We start from the raw sequence: 17,420 nt of genomic DNA, 5'->3' as shown, positions 1-17,420 counted from the left end.
AACTGTGCTATTAATGTGTTGTCTTAATGCTATCTATCACGTTTTATAGGTAGAAACGTAACAATCTGCACGAAAAAGATCGATCTTGGGTTTGTAATGGACAGTTCTGGCAGCATTGGATTTGATAATTTTAACAAAAGCAAATCGTTTTTAAAAGATTTTACGGATTATTTCAAAATTTCTCCAAACGAAACAAGAGTGTCTGTGATAACATACGCGACATGGCCAACATTACATTTTCGATTTTCTCGAATATTCAAAACGCGACAAGATCTTTATTTGGCAATAGATAACATTCCATACAGCGGAGGGGGAACGAACACCGCAAGGGCTTTAACAAAAGCATATATAGATATGTTTGATACACGGAATGGTGCTAGGATTTCAGGTATTTGATCATTTGATTTTGTAATTATTAAAGATGAGGTAAAGTCCGTTCTGCGCATATATTCCGCGCATCAACACATTCCATCAGTGGGGGAGCAACTTTTGGAATGTTAATGATATGCGATATTAGTGCGTTGTATTACAAACGGCAGTTCGGGAGCACAATTATTTTATTTTATGTCGCAAGGGCCGGCAAGGCGAAGAGGCTCGAATTGCGAGTCACGAAGATAACTTATCTTATCATAAGGCTGCTAGAAATAGCAATATTAATTATATTATGCTGAAAGGAATGCTCCAAGAATTTATTTGTTGAATGAGGCCGGAAATGGCGAGGCTATTTCTCGTTGCTACAGACGCTACCTTCTCGCTTGTCCTACAATTACAAATATATAACGTTTTAAATAACGGCCGGTTTATTTACAAGCTTCGCTTTATATTTTCTTCAAAATATAACAATATTTTTTTCAAAATATAATATAAAATAAGCATATTAATCACAGATCACAGCCGGTCGAGCGAGAAGAAAATAAGAAAATTATAACGACGCATACGTCATGTAAAGATTATATAACCAACCTAAACAAACATTGTTATGCGCAGAATATATGCTCAGAACGGACTTTAAATCATCTTTAATCATTTTACTTTTAATTTTAAAAAATCTCGTACTATTATTATATGTAAGCTGAAATATTACAAATATTATAGGCTGTAAACAAATTAATTCCGATACCAATTTCAACTTATGTTCTTTCTTTGGCCTAGTATACAATACTGTCCAGAAATAACCTATAACACTGCGGTTGTGCGGTTCGATCGCGGTTCGGTTGCTGTCGACCGATAGAAACCGCAGACGACCGTAAGGGAAAAAATTTCATCGCAGTGGCCGTTCGCCTCCGAACGAAATGTTAGAAATAGTTGAGGACTACAATACCATAACCAATTAAAAAAAAACCCTTAGGAAATGCCTGTCCAACCGAGCCGAGCTTTAACGTCTGCTTCACCGCGGTTTGACATTGGTCTGACCTCGCTTCATCTGCTATAAGACCGAGGTTTGACCTAGGTTAACCGCTGTTTTTGTAATAGGTTATTTCTGGACATTACTGTATGTTTAGTTTTAAATCAATATTTCGAGAAACGAGACTTTCAAAAGAATGTCGACTATTTACTTCTAGTTTTAAGTACAAAAGTTTATTTCATTAAATTGTATTGGCCGGCAAAACTCTACCATTTTTCACCGGACTTATCAAAACCTGTGTCACTCATACCAAATCAACGAATTTTGCGATGGGACGATAAATTTGCCCACCAGCAAAATACAGGGAAACTGCGTTGTCATGCATATATAACATATTAAACGAACGCAGATCAGCAAAAGCCGTTTTTGAAAAACTTCCGTATTTTTGTTCTTATGCTTGCTATTATAATATTTAGGAATAAAGAGAATTTTAATAGTTTTCACTGATGGAAAAAGCAGTGGAAATGTTTATTATCCTTCTCAACAACTGAAAAACATGGGTGTCGTAATATTCTCAATTGGAGTTGGTTCAGGAATCGATGTTTTAGAGCTCAAAACAATGGCTTCCTCTCCGGCAAAAGACCACGTGTTCCTACTCCACAATTTCAATCATTTTGCACATTTGGCTCACAATATGTCATTTAATGCTTGCAATGGTATGTTAATAACATCTGTTGTGCATTGAAAAGAATTGGTAAAATGGTATTATATCTCTCATTCATAAAGTGTTGAAATTAAACGGATCTTTTTTTTGTTGCAGGTAACACCACAAACATAACGCACGGTAACTTTTTAACATTATGTTATAAAGTTAAGTTATTTTAAGAAACAATAGAAAATGGATTTATTAAAAATATTTTAAAATAATATTTCAGTAATGGGGTGAGCACTGAAAAGAATAGATTAAATATCTGATAAATTATATTATACACACATAGTTAATGCGGTATAAGGCTCTTTCTTTTCTTCTTTTATAGTCTCCACCACACCACATCCCAATAGAGGTACCATTATAACTCATGTACTGCGTAGTGAATATCTTAGATATGAAAAAAATTTCACATAACTCATTATTTGCAGCAAATGGAGTTTTACCCGTTCTACTTTATTTGCTTTTCTTATTCAGGTTCATGTGGTGATATTTATCTGTTTACTCCTGGCATACTCATAAGCCTTTTTATCCTAACGATTACCCGAGCAACACGAATTGTACTTGGATTATTTCTAGTACAAATGCGACATATATTTTACTGCAATTTTCATTCTTCTCGGTACGTCACATTTAACTATACCTTCGTAATATGTCTTTTTCAACTTCGATAGTAAATAGCTATAATATTTTTGCCCTATGAGTTTGTGCGCGGTAAACGTCGTCAAAGATTATAATCAAGCCCTTTGTTTACAAATGATATTAATTAAATTAATGATCACTCTAAATTCTCAACATTGTTCCAAAGCAATAATCTTCTCCAATCATCGCCTAGAATTATTCTTATATGAAACTTTTAACAAACCTTATTTTTAAATCTTATGAAAGGAGTGCACATTGTTTCTACTAAATGGTCCCAATTACAAATAATGCCTTGACGAAATTGAACGATCCTATTTAAGCAAATATATTTTAAATACATATTAAAAGTTTAAATATTTATTCAGTGATTAAAAAAAACTCTATAATAGCTAAAACCTCTGTAGTGGTGGTACTACAACTTCGATATGGAATTTCTTAACTTATAGCTGGAAGGCGGTTCGAGTTGTCCATATGATTATTTGGACGTCTATGATGGTAATTCTATGTATGCAAAAAAACTGGGGAGGTTCTGTGGGCAGCAATTGCCAAGAAAACTGGTATCATCTGGTTCAAAGCTCTTAATCGTATTTCATACGGACAGTAGTGTTCAGAAACAAGGGTTTGTTCTCTACTACACGGACACAAATGGTACGAAATTTTAAATTTTTTCATCTCAAGTTGTTTTACAGTTATATTCTTATTGTGCTTCAACTTTATCTTCATGTCACACATTCTTACTATTACCTGTAAATTTCTCAGATAAAAATTTACCACATTCGTTTCTACGAGATTTTCTTTATGAGAGAACGGAAATTCTCGTGATAAACTTTTATTATTATAGAAGTCTTTTATGTATAATTTCCCCTAGCTCTAGCCTGGCTTCCATTAAACTCGTTTTTCCCGCGAGTGCTTTTCAATTCCCGTGAATTCCTCATGCTGATCCTGCATCAAATTGCATGTTTCACTGTAGTTATTATACAAAATTTATTCTTATTCTACTTGAAAAATCTCTCCAACATTTTCTGTAATAATCAGATATTATTAATGGTCAAATTGGATAGCTTTTATAACTGGAAAATCTATTATTTGATCGGGTTATTTGATCCCTTAGGTGAAAGCAGGATCAGTATTTTGCTATTGGAATTTGACGATTCGTTATTTCTGAGGAGAGGAATGTGTGCATGAAAATATTGGTGACTTACACCACAAAAATGAAGAAAATAGTACAAAATTAATAGAATATTAATCATAAACTGCTAATACATTGTTCTATTTCCTTTAAAGATACCAATAAATGTTCTGGAGCCCCGTGTGCTCCCTATGCAAACTGCACAAAAATTAATGGTTTGTACGTTTGTGTATGTAAACCTGGATATAATGGAAATGGGACAAGCTGTACAGGTATAAAAGTCACCTTGCTATTTCTACATGAAGTTCTATTATGTTATGAAGCTCCATCTATATGTACCCGTTATGCCCGTGGACCGATTCTGTTAATAATTTTTTAACGACGTGTGTCCAAAACCAGTGGGAGATCGCAACAGGTTTCACGTTTTGAAATATTGACAAAATTCACCACAAATGTATAGTGTATTGTGAAGAAGTTTTTTGAAGGGTGGGAGGAAACCAAAAGCTTTCTTCTAATACAAATTTGAGGTTTCGGTGAATGGCGCTGCATGGTTCTTTTTTTCATGACGAACAAACCGTGATCTATTGGCCTAAACAAATGCGTTTTTCACGCTTCAGATCTTCCTGAAAAACATTATTATAGGGTAAAAAAACCAATTGGTTACAAAATAAAAGCTTAGGATTCATTGTATAGTGAAGCGCATAAAATTAATTATCAATTGACCGTATTCTGAAATGTTAAGATAATATAAGATTAATTAACCTTCTTCGACAAAACAAAACAGGGGTATATGTTACGCATGATTTAGAATAGATCCAGGAGGAAAGTAATTACAATAAATATAATGCCGTCATTTTATCGTTAGGTCAGGCAAATTCTCCGCAAAACACTGAAATTAACCTTAGATTTGATCCTTCGTTTCTGCGTTACCCAAATATAAGTTGGAATAAAATCTATCCCTTCTGAACTTAAAGTGCCTATATCACTTGTGGGATCTTTACGGATTTGAATAGAGCTTGAAAAATTAGTTTATAAGTTCTACAACTCTTTTTGATATAGTTAAATAGTTTTGAAAGTATTTGCATCTAAACATGACGATTTGGGTAAATTTCGGTGGTGCTCGGGAGCCGCTGGGACTCAGGAACCGAGTTCTTGTCAAACATGATATAATCAAATTGTAATTTTACTTCGATTTTCCAATAATGTAAAATATTTTGAGAAAAACTCGCCCAGTTGCTACAGCTATAAACAACGCACCGTTCCCACATTTTTTTCTTGAAAAGCGCAAACTATATCGCTAGTGAAACTCTTCATATTTACATTATAAAAGACGGCGTGTTTGCAAATCATTCCTGAGTCCCAGTCCCCCCAACCGACGTATTTTTGAAACTATTTAATTATACCAAAAAGAGTTGTAGAACTTATAAACTAATTTTTCAAGCTATTCAAATCCGTAAAGATCCCACAAGTGATATAGGCACTTTAATCCAGCAGCAAGTTGCTTCTTCAATACTGCGTTACTTTAAATCCATTTTAGATTAATAACCCTTGACACTTCATTCATTTTCTCTTCATAGATATAAGTTTTCTATGAGATATAAGTTTTCTCGATAATCACAATTAGCTGATTTTTTGTGGTTGAAAGAAAATAGATGTGACTTTTTCTCAACCTCATTGAGTGCGAGAAAGTCCTTGTGATCTAAATACAAACTTTATTACATTTATGAGGCAAATGAAAAAAGTTTACATCAGATTAGTATTCGCTATTTAATTTCTAGCAATACACCCTTCCGGACAGCTCGTCACATGGCTATAGAGCTTCGCTTTCTTAAAGGAAATTTGGCTAAGGGCCTTTATTTTGTTCAGTAGGTTGCGAAGTGATCTTATTTTTACGTAACACATTAACTATATTAAGCACTCATGATCACATGAGGGTGCAATGCCTTTGTGAGGGAATTCGCTGTAGATGATTAATATTTATACGCGTACTGGCCCTGAACGATTATCGGATAATAGTCTTTAAAATGAAAATTAATTGTGCCAATATCCCGGGTACTGTAAATGTTCCTGCTGAGAGTTGGTATGAGGCAACGGCTGCCAATGTACAAGTACACATTGCATTAACACGTAAATTATGATTTTTTGACAGAAAATTCATCCCATCAGATCTACGTCCACCACTTAAGTAACCATGCACTTTAGAGTCTCGAGACAATAATGCAACACCTTCTCAGTTTCATCTAATAATTATACGGAGTGCAATTACGGCTGACCCCAATTGTCTCAGCCTATACATGCCAAAGCAAACCCATAACAAAAAAAATAATAAAATTCATGAAAAACCGTGCAAAATCAAATTTTATCCAAACACACGCTATATTTTACAGTTTAAATTAAATTTATTGCCACTGATTGTCATGAGTTAGGATCAGTTCCAGTAGGTATACCTTGGTTCGCATCTATTTTAAGATATCGATGAATGTAATGGCCCTAATAACTGTTCCCCGAACGCTGTCTGTCATAATGTAGTCGGGTCGTACACGTGTGATTGTAGTCATGGATATCACGGTGATGGAACTCGTTGTGGTAAGTAACTTTATCTTTTAAAATACTGTCGCATGCTCAAAATAATCAAGATATTAAACTTAATGTATAAAATATAAAACATTATAATAAGTATAACATTTATAGTTCGTGCGTGTTGATTGGTCGAGAAGCGTGTTTCTACTTAACAATTAGACAACGAAGGCGAGTTGTCTAATTGTTTTAGTATACACCCTGTACCTAGATATATTTATTTCGAGAAAATAATCGATATCCCGCAATTACATGCACCGAAAAATAATTTAAATAATTCAATTTTATACGGTCGCGCGAGCGAATTTTTCCCATCACGAATAGACAATGGTTGAGTAGACAATCAGAATGTTGGATTTGTAAAAGACAAGAGTCTGGTGTATACTAAAACTGTATAGAAACACGGGAATTTTCCCGCCGAACTTGACAAGCAAAGCGATGTAATGAGAATTTGTGATTGAATCGAACTATATATAATATTTGTACAAAATCGGTCTTTACCGAGAAATATCGGACCTCAATATTTTTGTACAAACTTTGCTCTTCGAGCTAGGTCTGTTTGAAAAGACCTCGGTCCCTATATTTCTCGGTAAAGATCTCGCGCTCGGTTAATAAGAAGTTAATCGTTTTTAAAGTACACGGTTTTTTACGGAGTTTTTATTTTAATACTTTACATTTTACCAAAATACTTTAAAAACTTTAAACTCAATGTTTTTCTTTTACAAGATTCCCTAATATGCAAAACGATAAATGTACCTAAATATACCTCAGAATACTTAAGCATACCTAATATTTTTCAGCCTTGAATTTTGTCGCGAGTGACACTCTGCAGTCCCCCCCCCCCTCCAGCGTTTGTGAAATCTGCCTTAAAAGTCGATCCGAAAGCCTGCATCCGATGACAAAAGGATATCATATGATTCATATCCGATGATATCTGACTTGTTTAAACTCGAAAGGAACTATTATTCTGTCTCAAACCTTTGACAAGAATAACCAGAAAATGCACAATAGATAAAGTTTTAACTGTCTTCCTGCAAACTCCTTTTAGTCCCCTCAAAAATGAGATAAAATGTTTAAAATTTAAAATTGTGTCATTCATCAGTTGATCAAATTTTCAAGAAAAACGCTGTGATAAAAAGACCTGAAAAAAATTAATGCTCGTTTATGGGAATCTAGAGCAATCAAGTTCAATCTCAGCCCTTGAGAGTATATTTATCACAGCGGGGCGGTGGCATTTAACAGAATTACGCTTTCATCTGTTCACCAAATCGGGTAGTTTTTGCAGTGATAGATAGTCTCATAAAAAATCTTAACCCGTACCCTAATGAATTGGACACGGATATGACCAGGTCTGGCCGTACTGTGCCAATAAAATACCAAATATAAATAAACATTGCGTAAGTCGGTCACAGATCATATGCGACACCCTCCAGATATTTTTTATGGAACTCCATGCCGATTTAGTTAAAAATGTCCTATTTTCCAGGACAGTACGTGGTTATAGCTATCTTTGATCATGACTATAGCTTTCGGGGATACATAGCTATATGCTAATTTCATTGTTTTTTATAGACGATATAGATGAATGTAGAGACCAACCACAGAAATGCACGGGTGCAGGTGAATCGTGTACCAACTATCCCGGACGATACCGCTGTGGGTGTATCAGTTCAGGCCAGCAATTTATTGATAACAAATGTACTGGTGTGTATAATTTAATCCACAATCTTAGGTGACTTCAGTTATTTGACAGCGTTAGAAAGTTGGCGGATATTTTGCCCACTTTATTCACCGCATATATATGCAGCAAAAAATCATTTTCTTGTCGAGAGAATATATCTATATTAAGAATTTTCTTCTTATGTAAAGAAGAATTTTTCTTAAACAGATAATTATTTTTTCTAACTCTAGGATATAAAATCTCGTTTAGAAAGTAATTTCTTAAAATAAGAAATAAATCAGGCCACAAATTTACAGATTTTAACGCAAAAAATTATATTCTTCTGAATTGGAATTTTTTTCTTAAACTGAGAAAATAATTTCTTGATATAAGAGAGATTATCTTAACTTCTGAAATTCTCAATATGAGAAAATTAATCTTAAGCAATATCCCAAATATTTCTTAAAATAGGAAAGCTTGTCTTATCTGATCCTCGTTTCAAGAAAATAATTTCTTGGAATAAGAAGATAATAAGAAAAAAAGAGCTAAATGGGGTATAGTAAAAAAATACTATAATTTCCGCCTGCCATTGTAAATTATATCTGGCTAAGTCTTTTGTACAAACAATTTTTACAATATAGAAGCTCTTTAGAAACAAATGTCATCATGAGAGAAATGTATCACATTTTCCAATTATCATGGAAAGGAGCATTGATTGCCAAATAACGTCGTGTCGAGTGCGCGACATATCGCGCGTGATCCCGCGGTTCCAACAAATAGCGCTAACGGAGTTGTGGGTAAGAAGCGCGTCCTTTTTCAAATTTTCTTCGCTGTCCGTGTGTAAAGGCGGACTTCCAATGAATGCAAAATGTCGCGTGATCGACTTTTTGCAATCGACAATTTAGCTCGATTTCCACTCCTGGTGTACAAAGCGAAGGGAAATTTAAAACAAGAATGCAAAAATGCTGCCATACCAGACGAGTTATAATTATTGCGCAGGCTGCGCAGTAGAAAAAAAAACACGTGAAAACGCAAAAACATTCGTAACATATCAGAAAATGATCGGAACATATTGTTTTAATTTTTCCTTTCGTTTAAAAAAATTTAGGAAGGAAACTCAGCTGTCCGAATACTGGCACTTTCGAAACTGGGCGACATACTATACTCTAAATTCGTTACGAACTCAACTCAAAATTCTGCTACTGGTAAAATAATTCTATGTTCCATTTTACGAATAGTAACCAACCCACGCTTAAGACTGACTTAATATTATTTTAGTATGTTGTTATTTGCGTTTTTATACTCAGATGCATGCTGTTACATGTAAACGTTTAGGTATATATTCTCGCTGCTCGCCTTCCCACACAATGCCTTCGACTGAAGAGGAATTCAGATTGGGAATAAATAATTTTCAGCTTAAGGCAAAAATGCGGCAAGGCGCATATCGTCGCAGCCGAGGGGAGGAGGGTGGGCGAAATTTTTCCAAACTTCCAATGAGAATATTATCCGATTTCTGTGCTGTGTGATCTGGGGTCTGGTATCTAGATTCCTCTCCCCCACACATATTGTAATTGCATGAAAAGTGGTACACCCTGGTAAATATTTTAATTTTTTCTAGGAACTACAAAAACTATATGATTATGGCCTACACTTCAATAAAGCTCTATGTTACCTAATTTTTGCTAGGTAGATTTTTGCTAGATATGTTGCAAGTTATAAAATTATCTCCCAAACATCCAGGAGGCTTGTCTTAACATGATACATCTCTTAAAGAAGATTTCTGTGATATTTCCTGAAAAAAGTCCTCAAAATTAAAAGGTAAATGAATTAGTCCATGAATTAGCTGCATGTAAATATGTTATAAGATTTTAATTCTTCTATGCACGAGGTAGGAGATCTTTACAACGTTTTACTAAAGTTCACTAATGTTCTCTTCTTTCTCGTTCTTCTCTTCTCTTCTGATTCTTCGTCCTTTCGGACCTCGTTGTTTTCTGTTCTCGTCTTGGCTGTCTGTTCTGTCAGGTTGAGCTTCTCCAACGTTTCATATACTTTTTTACTCCGCTAGTCCACTGACTGTTCTGTTGCTGTGCGCCTCCTTTTATAATAAAATTTGAGGGGATCTTGAAGACGCCCTGTGCAAGATGGTGTGATTCACACAATCCAATCAGCGTTGTAGGTTGTAAGTGTGGGTTGGCGTTAAAAGCTCGGACCAGCTTTCATACTTTGTTTACTTAAGGCCGGTGACGCACTAGTCAAGTTGGTCTTTTACTTAATCGATCACTGTTAAAACTTGTTCACAACTTAAAATATTTATCATTAACTTAAAGTACAATTATCAACTTATTACTCTGTGAACCGTATCTCAACTTATAACCTATTTTACAAATAATTTCATCGAATTAAGCTTTTAGTGACGTAAGGCTTCAAGTGCTTAACCGAGCAAAATATAACAAAGACATGATTGACATAAACTAGTATCCGCCTAGAACTTATGTTCTTGAGTCGTGACACTTGTACTTTGTACGACATACTATTGTTTCGGAGGAAATCCCATGGGCTGTGACCTTATGACAGGAAAAGTAATTTTGTGATTCCGAAGGGTCATAATAATATTTACTTTACACTTCATTTTATGTGACATGTTCCCCAAGTAATTTCCTCATCTGTATTGACCTTCTATTTCTTAACAATGCTAAATTACATTATATATTCGCATTTCGTAACAAATATATACAGAGTGGTTCGTCGAATCGACAATACACCCTTATTACTACGCTGCACGACTGGATATTGCTATATCGTATATTTATTGTCACAAATAATATTGTGCACAAACACAATTCGATCTAAATATTAATATATGAATAATAAATAAAGTCCGTTCTGCGCATATATTCTGCGCATAACAATGTTTGTTTACGTTGGTTATATAATCTTTACATGACGTATGAGTCGTTTTAATTTTCTTCATCTCTTCTCGCTCGACCGGTTGTGATCTGTGATGAATATTCTTATTTTATATTATATTTTGAAGAAAATATTACTATATTTTGAAGAAAATATAAAGCGAAGCTTGTAAATAAACCGGCGGTTATTTAAAACTTTATATATTTGTAATGGTAGGACAAGCGAGAAGGTAGCGTCTGTAGCGACGACAAATAGCCTCGTCATCTCGTGTCCTCATTCAACAAATAAATTCTTGGAGCATTGCTTTCAGCGTATTACTTTTTCTAGCAGCCTTATGATAAGATAAGTTATCTTCGTGACTCGCAATTCGAGCCTTTTCGCCTTGCAACATAAAATAAAATAATTGTGCTCCCGAACTGCCGTTTGTAATACAACACGCTAATATCGCATACATTAACATTCCAAATGTTGCTCCCCCACTGATGGAATGTGTTGCTGCGCGGAATATATGCGCAGAACTGACTTTACCTCATCTTTAACGAATTTATATACTATGATTAACTTTATATTTAACTTACTTCTGTGCCAATATCCTCGTGTTGATTCACATAAAACAAATACAGCTACAGGTCAGCATTAACGTCTACCTTTTCCACAGTTCGGTTTAGATTCTCATGTTAGCAGTCTAACTTATATCAATTGCATTCTAATCATGTCCGTGCAGATATATGATACCCCGATTTTAAGCCTACTTAATTTAATGTCAATCAAATGTAAATCACCAGTAGTAGAATATATAATATAGTACTGGGTCTAAAGTAAGTGTTCATCACAACACAGAGGTATTAAGCAATATAACATGTATAAATACTCCCAAATGGCTTTCAAGCTTAATTTATAATGTGAACTTAAATTGTTAATAAGAGAATTCATTTTGTTTCTACCCATAAATAGGTCGACAGTGAAAATCAAAACATTTTAGCAGTTGAAAAGATAGCTTACGCAGTTATTGCCTTCCTGGCTTCAGTCTATTAATATAAAAAAATATTTTCTTATTTCAGGTGTAATTTTATCTAATTTAGACATTATAATCTCTTATTTCTAGAAAAAGTGTGCTCAAAAATTTCTTATATTTAACCGTCATTTTGCAAACTATTTTTTAAAAATATAAAATGAAATCACGGAGTCAAATATTTAACTGAACAATAATAAAAGATTTAAAGATCATCACTGCACAGAAACAGTTGGTGAAATAGGAACGACTATTATAATCTATAATCTATTTATAATCTTTGAAGTGGTAGGTGTCTATATTTTGCTTATTCAGTGTTTGCTGTAAGAATGCATTGTTATTTTGACAAGTACGAGCTTGGTATGTCGTTTTACAAGGAGCTAACCGACCGTTTGAGGCTTTGCATTATCGCCTAAACTTTAAAATGAGTTCTCAAAAGTGTACTTCAGAGTTTTGAAAAAACAAATATCACTTTGCAGCTTATATAGTCGTTAAAATCATTGAATAAAATAAATAATCGAAAAACAACATTATGACGTTTAGTGCTTGTATGGTTATTAAAATTATTTGTGCTGTTTTGATGTTTTGAAGGTTTGGCAATAGAAAAGTTTAACACTCACTTAAACTGCAACGTAATGCAGCAGACAAACAAGTGATTTCTGTTCACCTTTACGACTATCTTTGTTTCCGAAAAATTTGCACTAGTTATTTCATAATATTAGCGTAGAAAGTTAGGTCTTGGTAGCGCAAAATATTTTGCTTCGTTTAAAATAGCGAGTGGTTGCTGCATGGATGTATTTCTAGTTCTAAAACAAGAAATCTATTTTTCTCATTATGAGAAATATTTTCTTGCACAAATTCTCTTAGTTAGAATTTTTTTCTCGCTGATCTCCTATAGCAAGAAATGTCTTGTTTCAAGAAAATATTTCTTGAAACAAGTTCTTTCTTCTTGGAAGAAGAAAACGATTTTTTGCTGTAATATATATAAATAAACGTTAACAATGACGACTACATTAGAGACTAACGTTAGGCTAGACTTTAACGGTGTGTAGCACTGAAGAAAATCATTTAACTCGACAAAACATGGCCGCCAGGAAAAGGAAATCACATGCATGGCAAATCGGTCAACTGTTAAAAAGTTGATTAAAATTATCGAGTCACAATAAAGATAGATGATGCTAATTATCTAATCTTTGCCTTCATTCCGTGCAATCTTTCACTCTTCTTCATAGATATTCAGGCATCCGTCCAAGGTGAATTCCGAATAATAAACCGCCAATACATCCCTGCCTTTAATATTATAAACAGCGCCGAGTATTTTGAATTTACTGAAATGTTAATCAATGAGGTGTGTATCATGTCGTCAATATAATTTATTTATACAACTATTACCTAAATATCGGGTATTTTACCATTGGGAAGGGAAGGAACAGAATGCAGTATTTGTGAGGAGGAGTTTCTTCCTTGCCTTTGCATCTTTCCTGTGACCAATTTGGTGGTTTTAGTACTTCAGTCTGAATACTAATAATAGCTATACTTAATTACCGTCTATTTAGCTAACAAGCCTTTACAGGAGGACACCGAAAATACACTCTACCTTCCGTTTAATCATCATATTACGACTATTGTGAGTACTTTTGTGACTATTGTGACGACTATCCATTTTTTTCAGTTCACGCTTTCCACTTGCAACATCCCTTAATCATAGATCACGAAATCTACCACTGTAAAAAATCTGGTAGCCCCTTAATCAAAAAGTTTAATAAAATTCAAATCTGGTTATATGGTTTATCCTAAAATATATATAGTATTTGATACAAGCCGAAATTCCCATAAAACCTCCTGTATTGCTATATTATCCATTATTCGTCTGGTATACCGCCCCTCGTTACGCGTGGTTCTCATATATCACCGACGAATGCCAGGCTTAAAAGAGAGGGTACATAGGAATGTTACCAAAATTGCTTAGACTTTAGGAAATGTTTTCAGTTGTTATTGATCTTACACAAACCAGACACACACATTCATGGCCGTCGCTAGAAGCTAAATTGGGGAGGGGGTATAATATTATATTTATGTTCGTATACAACCGTATACAAATAAAAGAAATGACAAAAAAATAATTTGGGTATATAGCACGAATATATGAATATATATATGCACCCCCTAATTAAGCTTCTAGCGACGGCCCTGTCACACAGTCCGTTAATGTCGTAAACATTACGAATACTTGCCATGCAAGCTCTGAAATTCAGAGTTCAAATTTTATGCAAATCAGGACAAATTTTCGAATGATACTTAACGATTTAAATCCTTTCGTGGTTTCTATTAATTCCTAAAAATTCCTTGTTCAATATTTAGCTCAGTAATAAGAGAAATTGAAAAATGCTTTAAATTAAAAAAATTAAAATTCTAGTCCTGGATCGGTTGGCTTCGAATACGTGGCAACATTCAGCGATAAAAAGGGCATCGATCTGGGAAATATTCAGGATGAGCTGGCACATTCACTACAAGTCACACATGATGGAACATTCCTAGGCAACGGTCTCAAAATAAGCGACAGTACGAATATCACTGAAGTGGGAAAACGTCTGAGAGTTCAAGGTAACAAGGAAAGAAAACCAATAAAGTCAATGCAATGAAATTTTGCACGTTTGCACGCCTAGGAAAATAGATGAAAGAATGTTGCCGGGAACATTAAACATTAAATCTGTAATTCGCGAAGCATTTTTAACATCTTCCTGTTTGGCCCAATGTTGAAAATTCTTCCATAGCTTTATTATTGCGAAGTTAGGGAAAAGTGCATCCGCGAATAGTTTTCAATAGTTTGTTCATATTGCGTCAAACGCTAAAATCGTTAGAGGGAAGTATAAGCGTGGTAAATTCACACCTCCACATTTTTCGATCAGCCACGTAATGAGAACTAGCACCACTCTGAACTTTTCTATCATTTTAAAGGAACGACATGATTATTTACAAAATTCGTTTACGGATTTTTGTTAAGTTTATTATATCTCAAGATATTCTTGAATGAAATTATCAGCCATGCATCCGCGCCAACTGGAATGCATCACGTCGCATGACACTTAAATCCTTAGAGGGAAATTAATTTTTATGAGCATTAAAATATTTTGTCATACATCATTCTAAACTTGCAGATGCCGAAGAAATAAAAATTATTAGTCGTCCTTATAATAGCACCTATGCAGGTTTGCCCTAATGTCCTCTACTTTCTTATCACCAAGCTTTGCTTAATGCAGTATATGCCCTGAGTGAGTCTTGGTGGTAAAGGCAGTAGCAATATAGCTTGATTTTCTCTCAATTTTGACCGGTGAAGGGAATCCGCTACGGTCGAATTCTTGCGTTTGAAAAGAAAATCGAGCGAAAAATTTCATTTGATCGAAAAATTCCGCTTGGTGGAAAACCGCCTTTAGTAACGACACGCTCTTTGTAACACTACTGGATGCATGTTTCCCTGGTTGGAAGAGATGTTATTAACGATGACTCATGCCATGCATGTCAAAACAATCTCATTAACGCACTTTTAGATATCGACGAGTGTTCTGAGGATAGTAATTCCTGTCCGGCTAATTCTGAATGTAAAAATACAATCGGATCTTTCACATGTTCCTGTAATTCTGGATACGTTGGTAATGGGACTATTTGTCAAGGTTAGTTCCCAGTTTCTAAGAGGTAAATAATTTCACACAGCCCATGGCCTATGATGTACTTCCTCTAGCTAGCTAAATTCATATAGTTTCTCTCAATGAAACACATTTATAAAAAAAAACCGAGAGGCGCAAGGGATGATGTACATAATTACGAATTTGAATTGAAGGTCTTAAAATTACAGCAAATTATTTTTGATTATCATTCTAAAGGAACGAGATGATTATTTACCAAATTCATTTACGGATAGTTTGTTAACTTTATTACTTCTCAAGATATTTTTGAATGAAATTATCAGCCATCCGCGCGAACTGGGCATGCATATATTCTTGGTCTGATATGTATGACGTCTTTACCTGGGTAAATTTTGTTTCGTATTCAAATTTCAAATTAACGATCCGCTCGAAATAATAGCTTAAGGGTATTACAATCGCACGCAGTATAGCGTAGCCAGCCTGTCGATTTGTCCCGCTATGCTAATATCTTGGTGTTTATTGACTGTGAAAACAATAATTTTTTTAAGAAATGAATAATCATAATCACTCAAAATTTACATAGCGGGACAAAATCGTCAGGCTGGCTACGCGACTGATCGCACGTATCTCAAATTATAACGTTTGAATTGAGTAAACATGCATGCAGCTGTTATTTTTGATCATGAAGCGTCAACCGTCAATAAAAAACAGGATTTATATCGGAAATGTAAGTTTCCTTTTCAAAAAGACAAAAATATTTTTTATTGCAGTGTCCATTAACGAGCTGATAATGTTGACAACCTATCATCCCTTGCGCACTCAGTGTTCAATATTTGAGATTTTAAGGGAACAACCTTAATCACACAATTGTTGTGTTTGGAACTTTATCCCCAAAGAAAATAGCAAAAATTAAAGTAATCATTCTAATGAGTATATTCACAGTTTCAGAAATATCAAAGGAGCCGACTGAGCACGGAACTAAATGGTATATCTTCGTAATAATAATTGTGGCTGGAATTGTCATCGGGCTTTTAATTGCATATGTTGTGGCATGCCTTCGTCGTCGATATTTGAAAAGAAAAGTTTTATGCAATGCCGATGTTCAACATTCATATCAGAATTCAGTTTACGAATTAGATGTTGCGAAACTTGAGGACAACTTTTATGAGTCTGGGGGGACTGCCAGCCGCGAGAGTTCTCCACCTTATGAAGAGTTGAGTAATGTAAGAGATCCCGAGAACACTTATGGAAGTCTAAAATAGCTTAACGCCACGAGACGAAGAAAGCAGGCATTTTTATAGAACGGAAAAGTTTCGCTGAACTAAGGAACAATTTCTTATAAAATTTGATTAGCATATAATTTTTATCTAAAATTAAAGTTAGAAGTAGAAGTTGCTAAGCGACAATCACATGCATAATGATTAATTTACATGCACGGAAATGATTCATAAATTAAGAGAAAATGAATGTATTCTCATCCACAAACTATATATAGCATAGGTAAGCCGCTTTGGCTAATAGTCAAATGCACGTTTGCATAACTAGAAGCGTATATAATTAACCCTGACTCTTAGCTTTCACTATATATGCATGCATAATAGATGGATTAGTTCATTGACTTTGAAATAAATAAATTTCTAACAAAGATAGATGAATAATCATCCCGTAAAGTGTTTTTGGATCAAAACCTATTTTTGAGAAAATATCTACGTCCATACCACTTGAAAAGCACCGGATCTCGAATTTAAAAAAAATTCGTGCGAAGGTATTGGTAGCCTCTCTTTCCACTGAAAAA

The 17,420-nt window shown here is 34.4% G+C and overlaps 1 protein-coding gene across 1 annotated transcript; it reads left to right on the top strand.

Annotated features, from left to right (window-relative positions):
* Positions 1-162: 162 nt before the first annotated feature.
* LOC114515553 (matrilin-2-like) lies at positions 163-16,906 on the top strand (the record flags this gene model as incomplete). Its single annotated transcript, XM_028534835.1, has 14 exons — positions 163-388; positions 1,822-2,061; positions 2,166-2,189; positions 2,383-2,409; positions 2,532-2,632; positions 3,143-3,344; positions 3,981-4,097; positions 6,295-6,411; positions 7,975-8,106; positions 13,214-13,329; positions 13,538-13,608; positions 14,398-14,585; positions 15,530-15,652; positions 16,568-16,906. Coding segments are annotated over 14 exons (2,004 nt in total), but the record flags the coding sequence as incomplete, so codon positions are not given.
* Between the last annotated feature and the right edge of the window lie 514 nt (positions 16,907-17,420).

This window comes from Dendronephthya gigantea, unplaced genomic scaffold (genome assembly GCF_004324835.1).
Source record: "Dendronephthya gigantea isolate DGI-Jeju-01 unplaced genomic scaffold, DenGig_1.0 000004F, whole genome shotgun sequence".
In the NCBI taxonomy this organism is placed as follows: Eukaryota; Metazoa; Cnidaria; class Anthozoa; order Malacalcyonacea; family Nephtheidae; genus Dendronephthya; species Dendronephthya gigantea.
The sequence above is the reverse complement of the archived record's forward strand: the minus strand, read 5'-3'. Positions and strand labels throughout refer to the sequence as shown.